Raw genomic sequence first — 17,192 nt, 5'->3', positions numbered from 1 at the left:
TAGCCTGGTGGATTTCAAGACAGGGGGGTATGCTAGTGTAAAACAATGTAAGGGATTGGATGTGGTGGTGGGGAAAAGTCGAAGGGTGGTGGACTTTTACTAACATGGTGGGCTGTATCTTGTGGGGATTCGAGGCTGGTCTTTGTTTCCTTAAGCAAAAAGGGGACTTAGCCAAAATTGGATGCCTCCAAGAAGCTTCTTGAGATGAAGGTTCATCTTGGCAGTTGAACTCGAATGCCATTGGGCCATACAGATGTACGTATGACCCTATGGTATAGGGTACATACTTAAGTGTACAGGTGGTCATTTTGGTGATCTATAGAGGGCATACTTGAACTTTGTGATCTTTGCAAGGCATTTAAAAGAAGACTGATAAAGAAAAGAAACCAATCAAACTGAAACCAAAGTTTTATAAGTTTGAAAGATAGAAGACAACCTTAGAAAAGACAAGGAGGGAGCCAAATCCCTTGTTAAACGAATGGTAAACAATTTTGTTCCACTATTTCTGATATTTCATAATCCTTGGTCTCACTAACCTAGCACTCAATATATCACAGTTTATCAAGTTCAAAGGAAACATTCAAACAATCATGGTATACGTTCGATCAGACCGAAAAATAAATCAATTAGTTCCATAAGAATTCATGAACATTTACTTTTGAAAAATCAATCAACAATCATATTTGTACATTAAAATAAGCATAACGAGTATATAATAAAGCACATTAAGTAGAATACTATATTACAAATTTTGATAAGGCTGGATATGTTGAGTCGTTTTGAATTCAAGATTTTGAAGCAGGTACTCGAGTCGATCCTCCGACCAATTCAACTGTCTGGATTGCATCCGTTAGAATTCCAGCCTGAGCAAGAGTTCTTTCAAGTGGTGGAGTGGTTTTTTCGAATAAAGGAGCATGATGACGTAAATCATGATGATGTAAATGATCGATTGAACTTGAAAGGTTGGAGGAAGATAGATGATCTGAAGATGAAGATGAATCGGTAGGAAGTGGAGAGGTAGATTGAGATGAGGGATGTTTGGTGGTGAGTATGTAGAGTCTCCAGATTCAGGCAAAATTCTGTATAGTCTATGGCAAAAGAGACGATATCGAGTGAGGGGGGAGGTTGAGGAAATAAGATTGAACATTTGGAAGATTAAACTGAGCTGCTCTGAGGGTCAGCAACACCCGCTTAACCAGGCTCAACCAGGATGTGCTTTTTGATTGAGGCTTAGAGGCTCTCCTGAGCAGTTCACGTGAGCATTTGGGGCCAAAGTCTAGCCAAACTTGGGCCAAACTTGAGACAAACACTGCCCATCTAACGATCTCGACGTCGAGAACGTCTCTCGTGGACGCAGTGCAACAGCTGCAGAGAAGGCCAATGCTGGTGAAGACCACCATACTTTAGCTATGGAAATGTAGAACAATTACCTATTACATCCTCATTGTGTTTAGGGAAACACAAACAGTTTATCCACTAAAACCCATATCTTGTATTTGCAAAGAGAAAGATCATGTATGATATATACTTTTGATGGTGTACAATAGAATCAAAAAATCATAACTTTGGAAAACTCAACTTTTAGAACATAAAAACATTGCCGTTTGAAACAATACTTTTGTAAAATGATACTATTACAAGACAATAACAACTTTTGAAAAACATTAGATTTGTAGAACAATAGCTCTCAAAGATTTATTAGTTTTGAAGACACTTGCTTTGATTGATTCATCTTGAGGATCAATGGACCTGGTTGTGAGAAAGAGTTGAAAAGAAACCTAAACAAAGATATACCTGATGATCTGCTAAATCTTTATTGAGAAGAGGTGAAGGAGTAGTTGAAAGTGAACAATGCTGAGTTTATTGAGTTGAATTATGAAGAGTTGAGAAAAGTTGGATACCACTTGATAAGATTACAGTTTATTCCTTCTTCTTTGAGTTCATCAACCTGTTCTTTCAACCACTTAAAACAAAGATCCTCTTCTAATTCCATAAAGAATTTAGCATTCTCTTTGTTTCTTAAGATTTTAGCTGCAGCCATATGATCTGAGTCTTCTGGAAGATTCTGTTTACTAGCTTAGCAAGCCATAGCTGGAGGTTGATATCTTTGAGGAGGTGAAGGGTAAAGAGCCTCTCTCTTGATTTGCGCTGCTTCAACAAGCGCATCAGCTCGAGCATCTTTTCTATTTCCTTTCTCAATTAGAGCTTGAGACTTGAGTGCTGAATTTTTGGTAATTTGCTTGAGTGAAGTTAACAGATTTACTGGTGGCTTATAAGATCCAGATGTGTTAGATGATGATGTAGGTGTGGGTTTGAGTTTGAGCATGTGAGAAGATGAGGTGAAAGGTTGATTTGAAGTCAAAGCAGCAGATCAATCAGCCTTCAAGATCCCTAATTGTTGAGTTGGTGGATTAGAGGTGCCGGAAGAGCCAAACGATCTGGGTGGAAGTGGAGGTGGGAGTGGGAGATTGCAATCTTTGACTTCAAAGGGGTCAGCTGTGATGGAGTAGGATCATCAGTGAGGTTTTGAAGTTGATCATGAAGAGAAAGGCACTTATTTTCAGTGGAATAATCAACTGTAGAGTCAATTGTTTTTTGGTGCATTATTGGTGCATTATTGGCAGTTTAAACCAATCAAAATTTGGCATTCAAACATAGCCAAAGAACTTATTTAATGTGTATTAAATTGGAATTATAATGTGGTTTTTGATTTAAGGTACATTAAAATGCCCTAGCCAAACATAGCCTCAGTATTATTAGTGGTACACAAACATCTCAACCCAACCTAAAAACCCATCCAAAAAAACCATGACAACCAATGACAACCCCTGCCAAAACCCAAAAACCAAGCAGGTTGTCATGGGTTATTTGGATGAGTTTTTCAGGTTGGGTTGAGATGTTTGTGTACCACTTTTGTTCAAACCACTAGCCACCCTGTAGGGTGTTGTTTGAAGGATCTTTTTGTTAATACATACAAACATGTAGCCTAGTCACATTGGTTTGGTTCTGTTTGGAATTCTGTAAGGGAGATATTTCAACCTGATTTTGTACAGGCAAACATGCTGATGAGGTTCAGATTCATATTTCAAGTAGATGAATCTCATCCACCATAAAACCAAAAGTGCTGCACCTAAAATACATATCAGTTTTGTTTTCAAGTCTCCCAAGACCAAAAAATGGACAAAAACAACACCCACTGCAGCACTAGGCTTAGGGTCCCTTTGGCTGGTTTAGCCAATATTTGTTACACAAAAACAAAATTTTAATCTGCCCCCGTTTTCAAGGGGCCAATTGAGAAACGTAAAACTTGGTTATACAATTACCAAACAGTCAACCAAAGATGTCATCAAAAGATCAAAGTAGAGGGGCATATACTGTTTTTGGTCTGAACAGCAGGCTGTTTTTCAAAATCAAAGATTTTTTGATCAAAAACAATCTTTGTTCTTGATCAAATGAAGTTGCTGAACGCCAAAACTAAAATAAGTCCCATGCTGGACCTAACCAACAACCCCAGCAAGGGACTTCTGCCTAAAGTGCAAAAGTTGGCATGAGATCTGTCTGGGAATTTCCCAAAAATCTATCTGCCTTATAAAACTTTTTTTTATGGTTCCAACTTACCCTTGCCCAAAAAGTGAAAGTTGTGCACCTCACTTTTCTCTACAACCCAGCGCTTGTGGTTTGAACACTGATCAGTGCAAATTACTCAATTTTTGTCTTTGAGCCCTGAGAGACTTTTATATGTATCTGCAGAATCCCTTAGTTTATTGATAAACCAACAGTCTAAGCTTATGGAGACAGTCAAGGTGCACACTTCCCATTTTTGGACAAGGGAAAGTTGAAATTGGCAAAAAAAGTTTCATAAGGTGGCTAGATTTTTGAGAAATGCCCCGATGGATCTCACACCAGCTTCTTGACTTTAGGTGTAAGTCCCTTGCTGGAGTTGGTGGTTAGGTCCAGTGTGGGACCTAGTTTAGTTTGCTGAACACTGGTATTCTTAGCAAAAACCAAAACCTGTTTTGACCAAAAAATGTTTCTGACCAAAAACCATTTTTGGGTTCCAGCCAAACGGGCCCTTATGCTTTGAGGCAAAGACCACAGAAATAGTCTTTGACATGTTGGTCTTTGGCTAACTTAAATAAGGCCCTCTCAGACAAACAAGTAGTTGAGAGAGGGACTTAGACCTTATACCACCTCTTTGGCATATGAATTCAAAAAGTTTGGCTGGGCATATTTTCAATCCTCCATTTCTTTGTAGCCAGTATACAAGTATCTTCTGGACCAAAGGAATGTCCTCTGCGCCTGATCATCCTACACACACACGTCTTTTCAAATCCCTCCCTTGCCGCCAGTAAAGCCCTTAAAATCAGACATGAAGAATTGGTTTTTGTGTAACATCTCAGCGTGTTTGGTGTGAGCTTTTGACAGGTTGTCAGCTTTTGGCCTGATTCTGGTATTTTTTGCAAACTTCACAATTGCATTGCTCTGTGAGTTTTGAGTCAAATTCAAAGCAGGCTGAACATATGTGTGTGGATTAAGCAGGCGTACACTGATTTTCTTTGGTCCCAAGGATATTTGTTTTCAAGATACAAAGATATGGAATGTTGAAAAAGTCCCCAGCCAAACTTTTTGGGCTCATACACCAAAGAGGTGGTATAAGGTCTAAGTCCCTCTCTTGACTACTCGTTTGTCCAAGAGGGACTTAGTTAAGTATTATGCGTGACGGCCCCGGAGGGTCTGACTTGAAACTGCAACAACCAAAAGCCCGAGAATATTCGAGAAACGGATAGCAGAAAACCGTGATAACAAAGTGGATGACAAATCGATGTAGTGACTGTCATTCTTGTGTACTAGTCCTTGTACTCTGCTCAGGTAGTGTAATATGCAATGAAGCAAAAATACACTTTAATAAAAAAATCGATGTAGAGAAGAGAAAGAAGATTTACAACACAACCCAGTTTTTGATAAGAAGGTAAAGAGCTACGCGCAACTGCTGCTGTGCTAAAAACCATGTGTTGGTAAGAACTTCTCTGGATTTTTGGGGACGTGTTTTTTCACAAACTCAGATCATCCTTCAAAGCCACTTCGCCTGGCCCCGATTCCTGTAAGTTAAAACAAGTTCCAAATACCATGAATAGAATGGGTCTCCTGTTACGGTAGACTATAGGATCAGGGTTTTGCTGATGGATTCCTGATGATCCTGATAATTTCTGATAATCCTGATAAACCCTCACAACCCCATGGGTTATGGGTTTGCTACAGTCACCCACTCATATAAATTCGCAACCGTTTAACCCAGGGCTTTTACCTCTTAGTCGATATCTGCCCTCTCTAAGGTCAGGCGGATCACCTGGCCTATCGTGGGCGCAAACCTGTCACACCTCGCGGCCTTGCCCCCTCCTCAGCAGCCATGCCTGAATCACCCACCACTTCTTGCACACACGGTCCAGACTCCACCACCCTCACACTCATCAAACAATCAAATCTTGATCAATCATCCTGTCCTCGATCGCGCCAACCAACACAACATGCTCCTAACCAATTTTGTCACTCATCTCTCAACCGCAAATCCTCAACTGAGGACAATTCTATGATTGTCGTTTATTGTTTGGTCAAAGTGATCCAGTAGGTTATGCTAAGTCAATTGGGATACGAATGTTGGTGAATATATCACCAGATCAATGTACTTATAACGCTGTAAAGACACACGGAGCACATAACACACAAATATAGCTTCAATTTCCTCGCTAGTCTTTTAATGTTGTCTTGCTTCTTTTTAATTTTCTAAAAAGATAAACCACTGAAAAGATTTAATATCTTCATGAACAAAGACTGATCAGCATGTTTTCTTTTTTGGTTTTCTTTTTTCAAAAGAAAGTTGATATCAAAACAAAAGTTCAATGTGTTTATTGATAGATAATAATGGTCAAGAGACCTATTCGGGTGGAACAACAATGGATTGTAGGCAATGGCCTTTTGATTTATACTATAGTGTTCCTGTTTCAAAAAAAGGATGTGTCATTCAATTATACATTTCATCTCCTTTTCTGATTTCAAATTCTTTGAGCTTGCATTTTTACATTCTGGAAAGTAGTTGGAAAACTTTTGCATTATAGAGTATAAGATAGAGGTTATGGATATTATGGTCAAAATCTTTCCTTGTTCATCACTGGCGCGGTTGGGATGTCAAAGTCTTGAAAGACTTGATTAGTTTGTAGATATTTAAGATATTGTAGTATACTAATACTATCATATCTTTTTTTCTCAAAAATGAACACCTTCCAAACTTCAAATTGAATCTAAACTGCATTGCAAAGGAGGTAACAACTACATGAATAAATAATTATCACACTTGATAGAAAGTAAGTACATGTCAAATTTTGAACTTGGTCTACCTCATCTCCTACAGCATCTACCATTTTTTGCATCATGTGCTCATTGCCATATTGTTCCCAAGTGTCCTCATCAGCATGCTCAACATCATCAAAACCTCCTATCATACCTAAGTCTACCATTTCAAAGAGATGCTCAAGATCTCCATACATGATCAAGCCAAAACCTTCCTGCGTTTCAAAATGAAGATTTGGTGCCAGCATGCGCCTTGGGACCACATGTTGAATGGTAGCTATTCAACCTAATCGGAAAAACAACTGACAGTACTTGCTGATGGTAATTGATCAAACGATGATAACTGTGTGGTCAAAGAACCCAGATCAAGAGTGACCAAAAACTAAAATCATAGTGACGGGATCAAAAGATGAATGTGACTGAGTGTTAGTTGAAGCCAGAACGCGGATGAATAGTTTATGAAGGTGGCGGATCAGAAGCAAATGAATACTCAATCATAATGCTTACTAGAGTGTTAAATCAAAATCGAATGAGAGAGGGTGGACAGGTCGTGAATAGGTCAGGGATCACAGTTTTTGTGTCCATAGTCGGAATGCAGTGTGGTTTGGTGGTCAGAGAAAAGGAAAAGGGAGCTCTGGATTGAATATTGATATCCATGGTCGTGGTGTGGGTTCGTCTGTGGTGTAAACAGGGTTTTTTGGGATCGCGTGGTGGTGGTAAAAAAATTCGAGATGAAACTCTGGAGGTGTAAGGAATGTGGGGAAAGTGGGACAGGTGAGTGACATGCACACGTGATGACCTAACGCTAAGGTTTCTGACTTTAGCACAGACTTTTACATACAGCTACTAAATATATAAAAGGCATAAAAATACAAATTTGTGTCGCACCGAGATTTAATACAAAAGTATAAAACCTGTAACTTTTGTTGCGGTTTGAAATCTGAGATTTTTCTTCGTTGGTGATGACTCCAAGTTCTAGACTCCTAGCCACTACATCTGGCATCGTAACTTCAGACTTCATCTCTTTTATGAAAAGAGCATCGTCGACCCATCGGAAAATCTCCATGAGGTCGAACTCGTTCTTTATGATCAGTTTCCACCCGTCTGCAGGTCTTCCAAAAGAGCCACATCCGCCAACTCCTCCGAAACCTATTCGGCTATCGTAATAGATGCTTCCATCTGGAGCCAAAATCATCATGTACTGTCGTTGATGTAGCATGGTTGGGATCTGGCGATAAGCCTTTTCCCAATCAAAGATGGCCATGAGGAATGGAACCGTTATCTTCCTAAAGTATTGTGAGACGGTTGAGAAGTCGTCCCAAGTGGTTTTGAAATCGTCTGTGTTCGCAAATGAGTTCAGGGAAGGGATGTCTGGGTTGTTCCGCGGGAAGGAAAGGTCATTGATTGGCCTGATCGAACCATCGCCGTTGACCACTGCCCCCATTGGGTTGGTTCTGAAAAATCCGCATCTCTTGTACACCTCTTCATGGGTAAAAGGCCCGAAGATTCTTCCTAGGTCTTTTTCTTTTTGCATACTCTTGATTATCTTTTCTTTGGCTAAAGCGGCGGAACTGTGATTCGGGGGGGTATACCATTTGCAATACTCAAAACAATGGTACGGTATCCCCTGGTCAAAACCGTGAGTAAAACCGTAAATCACATCTGAATACTCATCTAAGATACCTGCTGACTGAAGGGCCTTCTCCCATTCTGGGATATTCATCTCACACGTGACTTTTGTTGGCCAGAGATCTTCTGAGAGATATCTGATGTTGTCTTCTTTGATTTTCAACTTGGGTTCAGAGTTTTCTAGCGAAAGTATAAACAAATCATTGGAAGAGATGTACGAGCTTTCGGAAATGGCACGGTGGAATCTTTTTAGGTTGAAAGAGTGTGGTGTTTATTTCGTCACATCAAAAAATGAGTGTATACAAAAAGGGTAAGGAACAAAAACGGAGAAAAAACAATTTCATAAGGATTCTCTAAACAACAAAAAAGGAGGGGTGTTTGTTAACAAAAAACCATAGTAAGAGTAAACCTACGCTTTCTCCCTTCCTTTTCCTTTGAAATTGTCTGACCTATTTCCTTCTGGTCTTTTGTAGCTTGGATTGAAATTCTTTCCTCTATAATTACCATAAGGGCCTTGGTTCTTCGATTGAGTCCTTCCAGAGTTATAAGATCTGGATGGGCCTGCTACAGAGCTATCCTGATAAGGCTGGGATGGCGTTGGATCAGTCTTGGTATCGACATAGGGATTTCGACCGTACTTGGGGCCTCCCTTTCTGTAGGGGTTGTCGTCTAGGTTGAGGTCACCTTGGGCTCTAGCTGAATAATAGATTTCATCTACAAGACCGCATGGTTCTAGAGATGGATTCGGCACTTTTTCGTTTGGGTTCCTGACTGCAAAAGTCGCTTTTCTTATCGTTAAATCGTATCAAAATGCGATGACCCAAGACCTGTGATCCTTGTAGATCCTGATTACGTTTCTTTTATGGACTTCCAGAGCATTGGCGAAAGTTGAGTACTTGTATGTTTTTCTGACCATATCAATCAGAGTATCGAAATTTTTGTTCCATTCAAAACGAGATTGGGACCACTCTCCTGGGTAAGGGTGTCCTCGATATTTTTCGACCTCTTTGTCACTTTTCTTATAATCGGTATGGTTGTCTGATGCTGCTTTCTGCCAGTCCTTGTTGAATATCGGGAGTGGTAGTGAACCTTGCAAGATTTGCATGTTTTTGTGAAAGAAAAGTGGTAGGCCTATGGCGTTGGCGTCAGCTGCCTTGCTGAAATCGAAAGATAGGCCTCCCTCTTCAAAAGAGCAGCTTGGAAGGGCGGTGGAAGGATCGTTAGAGGTAGGTGGGGTATCCTCTTCAAATGGAATGCCAGCTAATTCGGCTGACTGTTTGAGCAGTTTATTGTGCTCGGCCAGTCTGATTTGATACTCTTCTAGTTTTGCCTTTCTTTCTTCCTCGCTCATTTGGGGCACGTTCTTCTTGATTTTAGGCAGGATGGTAGTTCCCCTGAACTCTTCGAGGTACCTGTTTTCCGTTGAAGTTATACAGTCGTCTATCGTTATAACTTTCCCACTTTGTTTCCCCGAGTCATTTGGAATTGGGTTATTTTTGGATTTGATAACCCCATGTTGGTCGTTATTTGGGCCTGAATTAAAGAGGGGTGTGGAATATCTCCGTCAAGATTCTCTCTTACATGCGTTAAGGCTTATTGATAATGCTTACCAATTTCGGAGCGTTTGTCTGTTCCTTTTTGTCCAACTTGTTGGTTATTCTCTTTGGGTACACCTAGTTAGCCAAAGTAAAAGGGGTTTTTTGTAACGTTTCAACAGATGTTTGTCAGTGGTACTGTCACTGTTATTGGCGAGTATAAGTCGCTTACTGTTATTTTGGTCTTTAGACGTATCTGCTCCACGTTGTTGACTAGGGTGGTTTGTGTTATCTGTGTGGTCAGAAGCGTGAGATCAATATCAGTGATCTACTTTTATTTTCTTGACTGTGAGTTACTCTTAAAGTTAAGATCGCTTTTGTCAGAATAGATCGGTTAAGCAAAAACATGCTTACCTTTGCTTCTAGTGAGGTAACTGGAGATCAATGATTGTTTGTTGTAACTTGGACCCGTTACTTGCTTTTGCGCTAGCGCTTGGTGGTTTGACACTCCTGTCTCTATGACCGCGTCTATTGAGGTGGCGTCTGCTCTAGTCGTGTTTTCAGTTGATGAGCTTAGCGCGTTGATACGTGCAGCTGCGTTTTCAATGTTGATCGATGACATTTCTCCTTTTTGGCTTTGACGCTTTTACGGAAGGTTGGAAATTTCTTGATTGATTTAGACAAAAGGTTATTCCTTGTTATGTATTTTAGACGTTCGAAAAATGATTTTTTTAAAAAACGTGTGGACAAGCGGAGAAATGGAGGTAGATCACAATACGCAGGAAAAAAGCGGCCTTTTTACAATTTTTAAAAAGAAGTCGATAAAATTTTCTTCAAAAAGGTTTTGATGACAAAACTGAGCAATTGTTGGTATGATCAAAATACTGGTAGAAGCTATATGAAGATTTTTATCGATAAGAGAAAATTGGATAACAGAAAAGTTCAAGTGGAATAACGGATGAGGGACAATGTTTATTCCCTCATCCGTTGGCCTCTTTTAGAACTCAATCCACTCGGTGTCGACGATGCCTACATCGTAAAGAAAATTACCTAGCTAGGAACTTCGGACCCTTCATGATTCGGGGCATAACTACTGTTGTATTTTCTTGTTAGTTCTAAGGTAGTTCCTACAAGACCCTTGGTCTTAACTATGTGTACATCTGTTTCTGGATTGAGTTCCGCCGAGGCACATTTTAATGCGCTACCCGTCAGCGTGGACACCGCCTACCTACGTCGTGCCTCCTGCGGAAAACTACAAAGACATTGTTGAATTGTGTCCAAAACCAGGTTTAATCTAGTTTTGGGCTCTCAGATTTTACTTCGGGTGCATCACACAGACAAAGAATTCTGCCGTTTAATCCTTTAACGGCTGTAGTATTTAATATGCTATTACTAAGCTCTAGAAATGCTTTTAACGGGGCCACTGTACGCTGTATTATCAGAATTTTATCATTATCAGATTCTCAGGAATTATCAGGAAAAAAACCCGGATCCTCAAGTGTTCCCTCCTGTTACACGGTGAATAATCCAAACTCAACCGCTCTCAACGGTGTTAAGTTTGTCTCCACGGCCGAAAATTGAATTTCAAAAAAGCAACCTTTATGAGAACGGCTGCAGTCAAGTTAAATCGTGGCCCACAAAAGTTACAAACTTTGAGATGAACTCAATAGTAGAGCATGCGAATAGTAACTTGTTTTGTCAGGAAAGTTTATCGACATCGCATCAATTGAAACACCTACCAGTTGCGCATTGCTTGCGCTCATGAATGCGAGCCTCGCAGAAATCTCAATCCTTTTAAGGTCGAGTGTTGTTTGATTCTTTTGAATGAGAGCGAAAATCGATTCATTTAAATCACTACCTAGTGAACTCCAAAAGATTGCCGTCAAACGAAGCTGCTCACGAAAATTTAGACGCCATGCATACACTATCATTATCCCCACTTATTTTGCTTTTATATTCATTAAGTTCTTGTTTGCGCTGCATGGCTCTCGAGAGAATTGAGACGACCGTTGGCCATATTAAAGGACAAGAAGGTCCGGGGTACAATGTATGGCGAAGTCCCTCAATATTTTCCCAGACATCACCAAGAAGACGAATCTTTGACTCAGGAAGTGCTGGAGACGTTTCGTTCTTTCACTCATCTATTGACGATATTATCCAGCAGTCGGGGTATGATTTTGCTGGCACAAGGCTCAACGGAAGAGGACCTGAAACAGCAGAAGAACCTCTGCAAGACAAGGGAGAAAGGTATGTGCCAGATTGCTCTTGATTGATATATCCGGATAATCCTTTGATACTCTAATTCGACTCCAGGGATTGCTTCACTCCACCACAAAAACCGTCTAGTAATACCTTCTCGCCGCAATTTGATGTGTATGAAAAGCAGCTGACTGAGCTTCCTGATGGAAAGAGCTCACTCCACGATCATCTACCTCCCAATTCTTCTCCCGTAGAGGTCAAAACATTCCGCGAGACCAAGATCCAAGCCGAAGGTTTGAAGCCAAGTATCGCGTCTGCGTCGTCACTGACCAAAGATGAAAAGCATGCAAGCGAGATTACGTATACCAGTCCGACCACCGAACGAGAGAAATTGGTTGCTAGTATACTTATTTTTGATCTACCTGCAAAAGACCAGGTGCAGAGGAATGTCAAAGTTAAATATAATGGTAAGAGATATAATACTCTTCCACAAGCTGATGCGACCCCTGAGAGTGATGGCGATGCGCAAGGAGAACTCCGGAAGCTGGCGCAAAATCACCAAGCTCAACCACCCAACGCTGGAAAGAATATAGAGTCAGCCAAAGATCCGAGAAGAACGACTTCGCACAAGAGTATTACAGGAGATAACAACAATAAACTTATAGATGAGTCCAGGTCATTACAAGACAACGGAAAAGGATTTATCAGACCTCCCATAATCAAGTCTGCATTGCCAACATCAGGTTCCAAAGTGAACTCGAAAGGTTTGCAAGATGCACAGCGGAGCAAGCTCAAAGGAAAACCAACAATATTGCGTCCGCTCACTGAAATTCTCCCTTTGCATGGTGATGGATCTGATTTAAAGGGAATAGAAATAGACTTGGAAAAAGATGAAGCCAAAAAGGACTCCAGGAACTCAGATAATTGGAAGGCTGTTAGTACTCCCACTTGGGAAGTTCCCATTCCCCATGAGATGGACAACAAAATTCCTACCACCAAGAACAAGTTTTCAGAGATTTCTGAACAGTATTTCTACACCAAAGATGAGATTCCTCAAAGTCACATAGGAACTGATGATGAAGTTAATTCTACCTTGATGAGCATGGTACCCACTGTGAAGGATAGGTCACAAGATCTTGGTAAGACACCCAATGAAAAGGAGCAAGAAATTGGGATATCAGGGTTAAGTGAAACCCAAAGCCAGAATGATTTTAAAATCCCAATTGTTAAAGAGTCCCCGAAGATTACCAAAAAGGATTACAAGAAGCATAAGAAAGGAAGTAAACATAAAAAAGGACCAAAAATTTGTCATGTTGCTAAAGGTGGAAATGTAGAAAGCCTAGAATCATCAAAACCATCAACCTTATTGGATGTTACTGATGGAATAAATTCTGAAGAAGAACAAGACTATTCAGAATTATGTGCATGTGAATTTATGAACAAAGTTCTACGTTCAGACAACCAACAAACTGGGTTGAGGATGGATTTGAATATGGCTGCTCTTAGGTACTTAGGAAAACTTGTTACTGGGCTTCAAGGAATGATGGGGGAGATACTTCAAAGATATCAAGTAGGCTTCAGGGACTTGCATGAGGGATGCATGAGAACCAGTGCATTGGTTCAAATTTATGATGAATGGTGCATATCAAAAAAATGGTCCACATTTAAAGATCATCTATCTGATCCCATTCAAAAAGTTTGTAGAATGTTGGACATTGAGGAGCCATGGGCATTATTCAAAAATAAAAAGGTCAAAGATTGGGACATACTCTTACATGAGATATCAATAGTAAAACAGGAACCTGACCAGTACAGAAAACTTCAGTGGATTTTTGAAGAAAAGTTTGAAAAGAGACTTGCTACATTTTACTTGATGTCTTCCAAAAAGTTGGGTCAAAGCTCAAGCATTGTAGATAGGGTCATAAATGAAGGGGCAGTCATGCAAGGGGTATGCTTACCAGTACTTGTCCGTTTTGCCACTGTTCTGGAATTATCATCAAAGAAAACAAACTGAGGTTCACTACTTGCAGAAGAGATTTCAGAAAAGGTTAATGAGTTGATACACATTATGAAGGGAAAGTTCACTCTTCCTAACAATGAAACTATTCAATTATTTGAAAACAAATGGGGTGAAGAATATACCAATCTCTATTTAACATGCCCAAGTAGTTGGATCTCATCACTGGTCATATCTCGTCTCAAAGAATTAGCTATGCTGGCCAATCGTCCAGATGTACAGAAATGTGAGAAAGTTCTGTCTAGACACCCAATAATATCTCATGGACTTAAGTTAGGGGAAATCCTGGTTGCAACTCATGTTGGTCTTGAGATTCACAAGGTCCATTATTTGAACATATTGTTTCAGAGCCAGAGACATCAAATGGAACACCACTTGATAGCAAGAGGCTATATTGGAAGATGGTCTCAAGATCTGCCCCATGATTTGAGAGAAAGGTCACATATGTTCAAAGAATATTTTGACCTTATGGGAAAGAAAGTTTGGGGTTTAGAGAAGTGGATTGAGAATTACTTCACAAACCACAAATTCAAGTGCTCACTCTGTAATCATTAACACTGATCAAAAATGTGAAACATCACTTGGGTTACGAGATTTATGATTTACCATTATGCTTAAATATATTCGAGATTTAGAATTGTAGGCAAACATGTGGAATCAATTTATATTTTCATGAGATTCAATCTGAAAGCTTGATCCTCAACACCCACAGATATCCTATGTGACCAGAAGCTAGCTGTGACATAGGATCCATGCTTTTGTAAATACTCAGCCTCCTTATTTTCAAATGTGACATGTGGAGTCTAATGTAAAATATCCCTTGACAATACATTCAATAGAACTTATGATGCCTTGTGGCTCATTGGAAAAAACTGTGTAGGTATAGTGGTTTTACTCTCAATACGTTCTTTTGGGGTCCTGTGAATTAAAAAGAACAATGCAGGTCCATGATTCAAGTGACGCAGGATTGGTGTGAGCAAAAGATTATGTCCAGCATTTGAACCTTAGCTCATGTGTAAACCATGTGTCAAGATTTAAAACTATCCCCTCAAAGGAGTTCCTACAACCCATTAGTATTCCATCAACTGCTTTACAGCCAGGTGAAGCTTTGAGATCAGAGTAGTAGAGGTTTGTGTGATGAGATACAATTTTTCAGAACCCTTTTCAATGGATACTCAGTAGAGAATCACCCCTTATGTTCCATGAAGCCCTTTATGGAGTCAGCTCCTAAATAAATGGATAGGAAAGGTCTTACTCCATATTACTTGTGTGAGGGTAGCTCCACTGGGAAAAGGATAGGTGAAGATAGGATCCTGATCACACAAACTGTCTAGTCCCAGTGAAGCAACTTCCCAGAACTTGGTTTGGGTCTCCTCATAGTGAGTAGTGGGTAGGGCCCACCTTGATTTTTATTTTAGTAATATCAGCATACCAGCGGAAAGGGGCATTATGTGTGCTTGTCAACAGTCAATGAAAATCCGACATAGTGAAACGGAATAAACCAGAAGGCCAACCCAGTTGTTGTGCCATGACCAGAGATAGATGTTTGATGGTGGTGCATGGTGACTAGGGCAATGTGATTCCTCCACAGGGATTCTGCCATCTAGTCCAAGTACCATCTTTGTTACCCAGGCTATAAACTGGGACCCCGCAGAGTCTCAACCAACCAGACCTACCATTTGGAATGTACTATTTGATACCAACACACAATTTGAGCTTTCTGTTATCTAAACAACCAATACATGCCATGAGTTGCAGTATACTCCAGTGAAGGACTAGTAACCTGGTATTTCAGATTGATTATCAATCCTCAACAGGAAGTGGACATTTCAAAAGTAGCTATCTGTTCCTTGATTTTTAGCCCTTGGGATATCTAATCCCATCATCAAGATCCACTCTCTGGAACTAAACGGCAGTAGCAGAGTGAAAACAAAACCATACTTTAAGATAAAAGCTATGCTGATAGAGAATATGACTCAGGAAAATCCCACACTTCAAACACACAAAAACAGCATTCAGTAATGGAAAAAAACATGCAAAGTGATAACATGTGATCCCTTCCCCCAAAACCCTGTGCATTATGGTATCATGCAATGATGTGAAATCAGGGCCCCACCAGCTTGATGGGAATCTAGCCCTATGGAATGTGGCTGATCATCCAAATTGACAGGGTTGATTGTCATTCCTTGTTGATCACATACATTGATGCTTGCAAAGCATGACCTCCAGCAAAACAGAGTGTTCATAACCTCATTTTTTACAGGACATTGCCTTAAAATTATAGATGAAATCCTGAGATTTTATAGTAATCTCAAAAGACACACACCATTGGAAAGTTTCATTAGGTTTTGGCTCCTTAAATCTTTGATTGACAATTTTGAGGGCTGTAAGAAAAAGCTTTACAAGAGTGAATGCAAGTCAAGAGCTTGTGATGGAAACCAGGTATTCAAAGGTCCGGCCCTGGGAGACTGGAAAAGGAAGGACATAAACATGAGACAAAGCAGGTCTCAAATTTTGAGGTAGGATGGTTTTTTGGAATGTGATTCAATTTCAATTTCAAATTAAAATGTCATATCATATATCACCTGTTTCATATTATCTTGTAAATGTTTCAGCACAACAAAAATGTTAGATATTGGCACAAGAATAAGAAGAGATGGATTGAGTGAGAATGAGTCCAGGAAAATCATCTCATCTGAAGATTGTATTCATCATCCACTAAAAAACCCTGCAAGAAATATATGCCACAATCTTTGTCCATTTATAACTTACAATGGTACATTCTGATTCTCATGCTCAACTCAAATCACATTTCATTCTCTAGCATCACAAAACATTAGATCAAGTGAGAGTGATGTGCAAGAAGCAAGAACAATGGACTGCAACGTCTGGGCAAGGCCTGCTATATTTTCAAAATCATCACCAAGGAGGAAATTGGTGCACCCACATATCTTCAAACCCTTGACTTTTTATGATAGATTGTTTAAAACAAATTCACACCTCATCATGGCTTTTCCCAAGGTTGCACATGCAGTCACATATTTGTGTATGGTCTTTCTCCTGAGGAGATTGTTTTCCCCTGCCTGATGAGAGGTACAACCTTTTGTACATGATTTTTTGGAGCCACACTTTTAACAACAATTACCAATATCTTTGACACATGTTTTAGAAAGTCTTTTGAAATATCATTGGTGACAGTGTATACTATCTAAAGGTAATTTTTCTTACTCTTGCTTGAAGGAAACAACAGCACTTCATCCGTTTTTGCAAATTCTTTTCATCTTGATTGGCTTTTCAAGAAATTTACAAGGTCTACTTGATTCTAGGCTTCTACAACTTACTAAACAAAGAGGGACTACAAAGCCTTTTCAAGCCACTTGACTGTGATTTGTGCCTGTTTGGAATTACATAATTTACCCAGGTCAGCACCAGGGCTGATGGATTTATAATACTCTTTGCAATCACTT

General features: G+C 39.9%; 1 protein-coding gene across 1 annotated transcript; it reads left to right on the top strand.

Moving 5' to 3' along the window:
- Window positions 1–11,490: 11,490 nt before the first annotated feature.
- MELLADRAFT_60676 (uncharacterized protein) lies at window positions 11,491–14,280 on the top strand (the record flags this gene model as incomplete). The annotated part of the gene is made up of 3 exons (XM_007406502.1): window positions 11,491–11,756; window positions 11,823–13,656; window positions 13,783–14,280. 3 exons carry the CDS (start codon window positions 11,491–11,493, stop codon window positions 14,278–14,280), a joined length of 2,598 nt encoding a protein of 865 aa, XP_007406564.1.
- Between the last annotated feature and the right edge of the window lie 2,912 nt (window positions 14,281–17,192).

This window comes from Melampsora larici-populina (assembly GCF_000204055.1).
Source record: "Melampsora larici-populina 98AG31 unplaced genomic scaffold MELLAscaffold_6, whole genome shotgun sequence".
NCBI lineage: Eukaryota > Fungi > Basidiomycota > Pucciniomycetes > Pucciniales > Melampsoraceae > Melampsora > Melampsora laricis-populina.
This window is presented reverse-complemented; position numbering and strand designations above follow the sequence as displayed.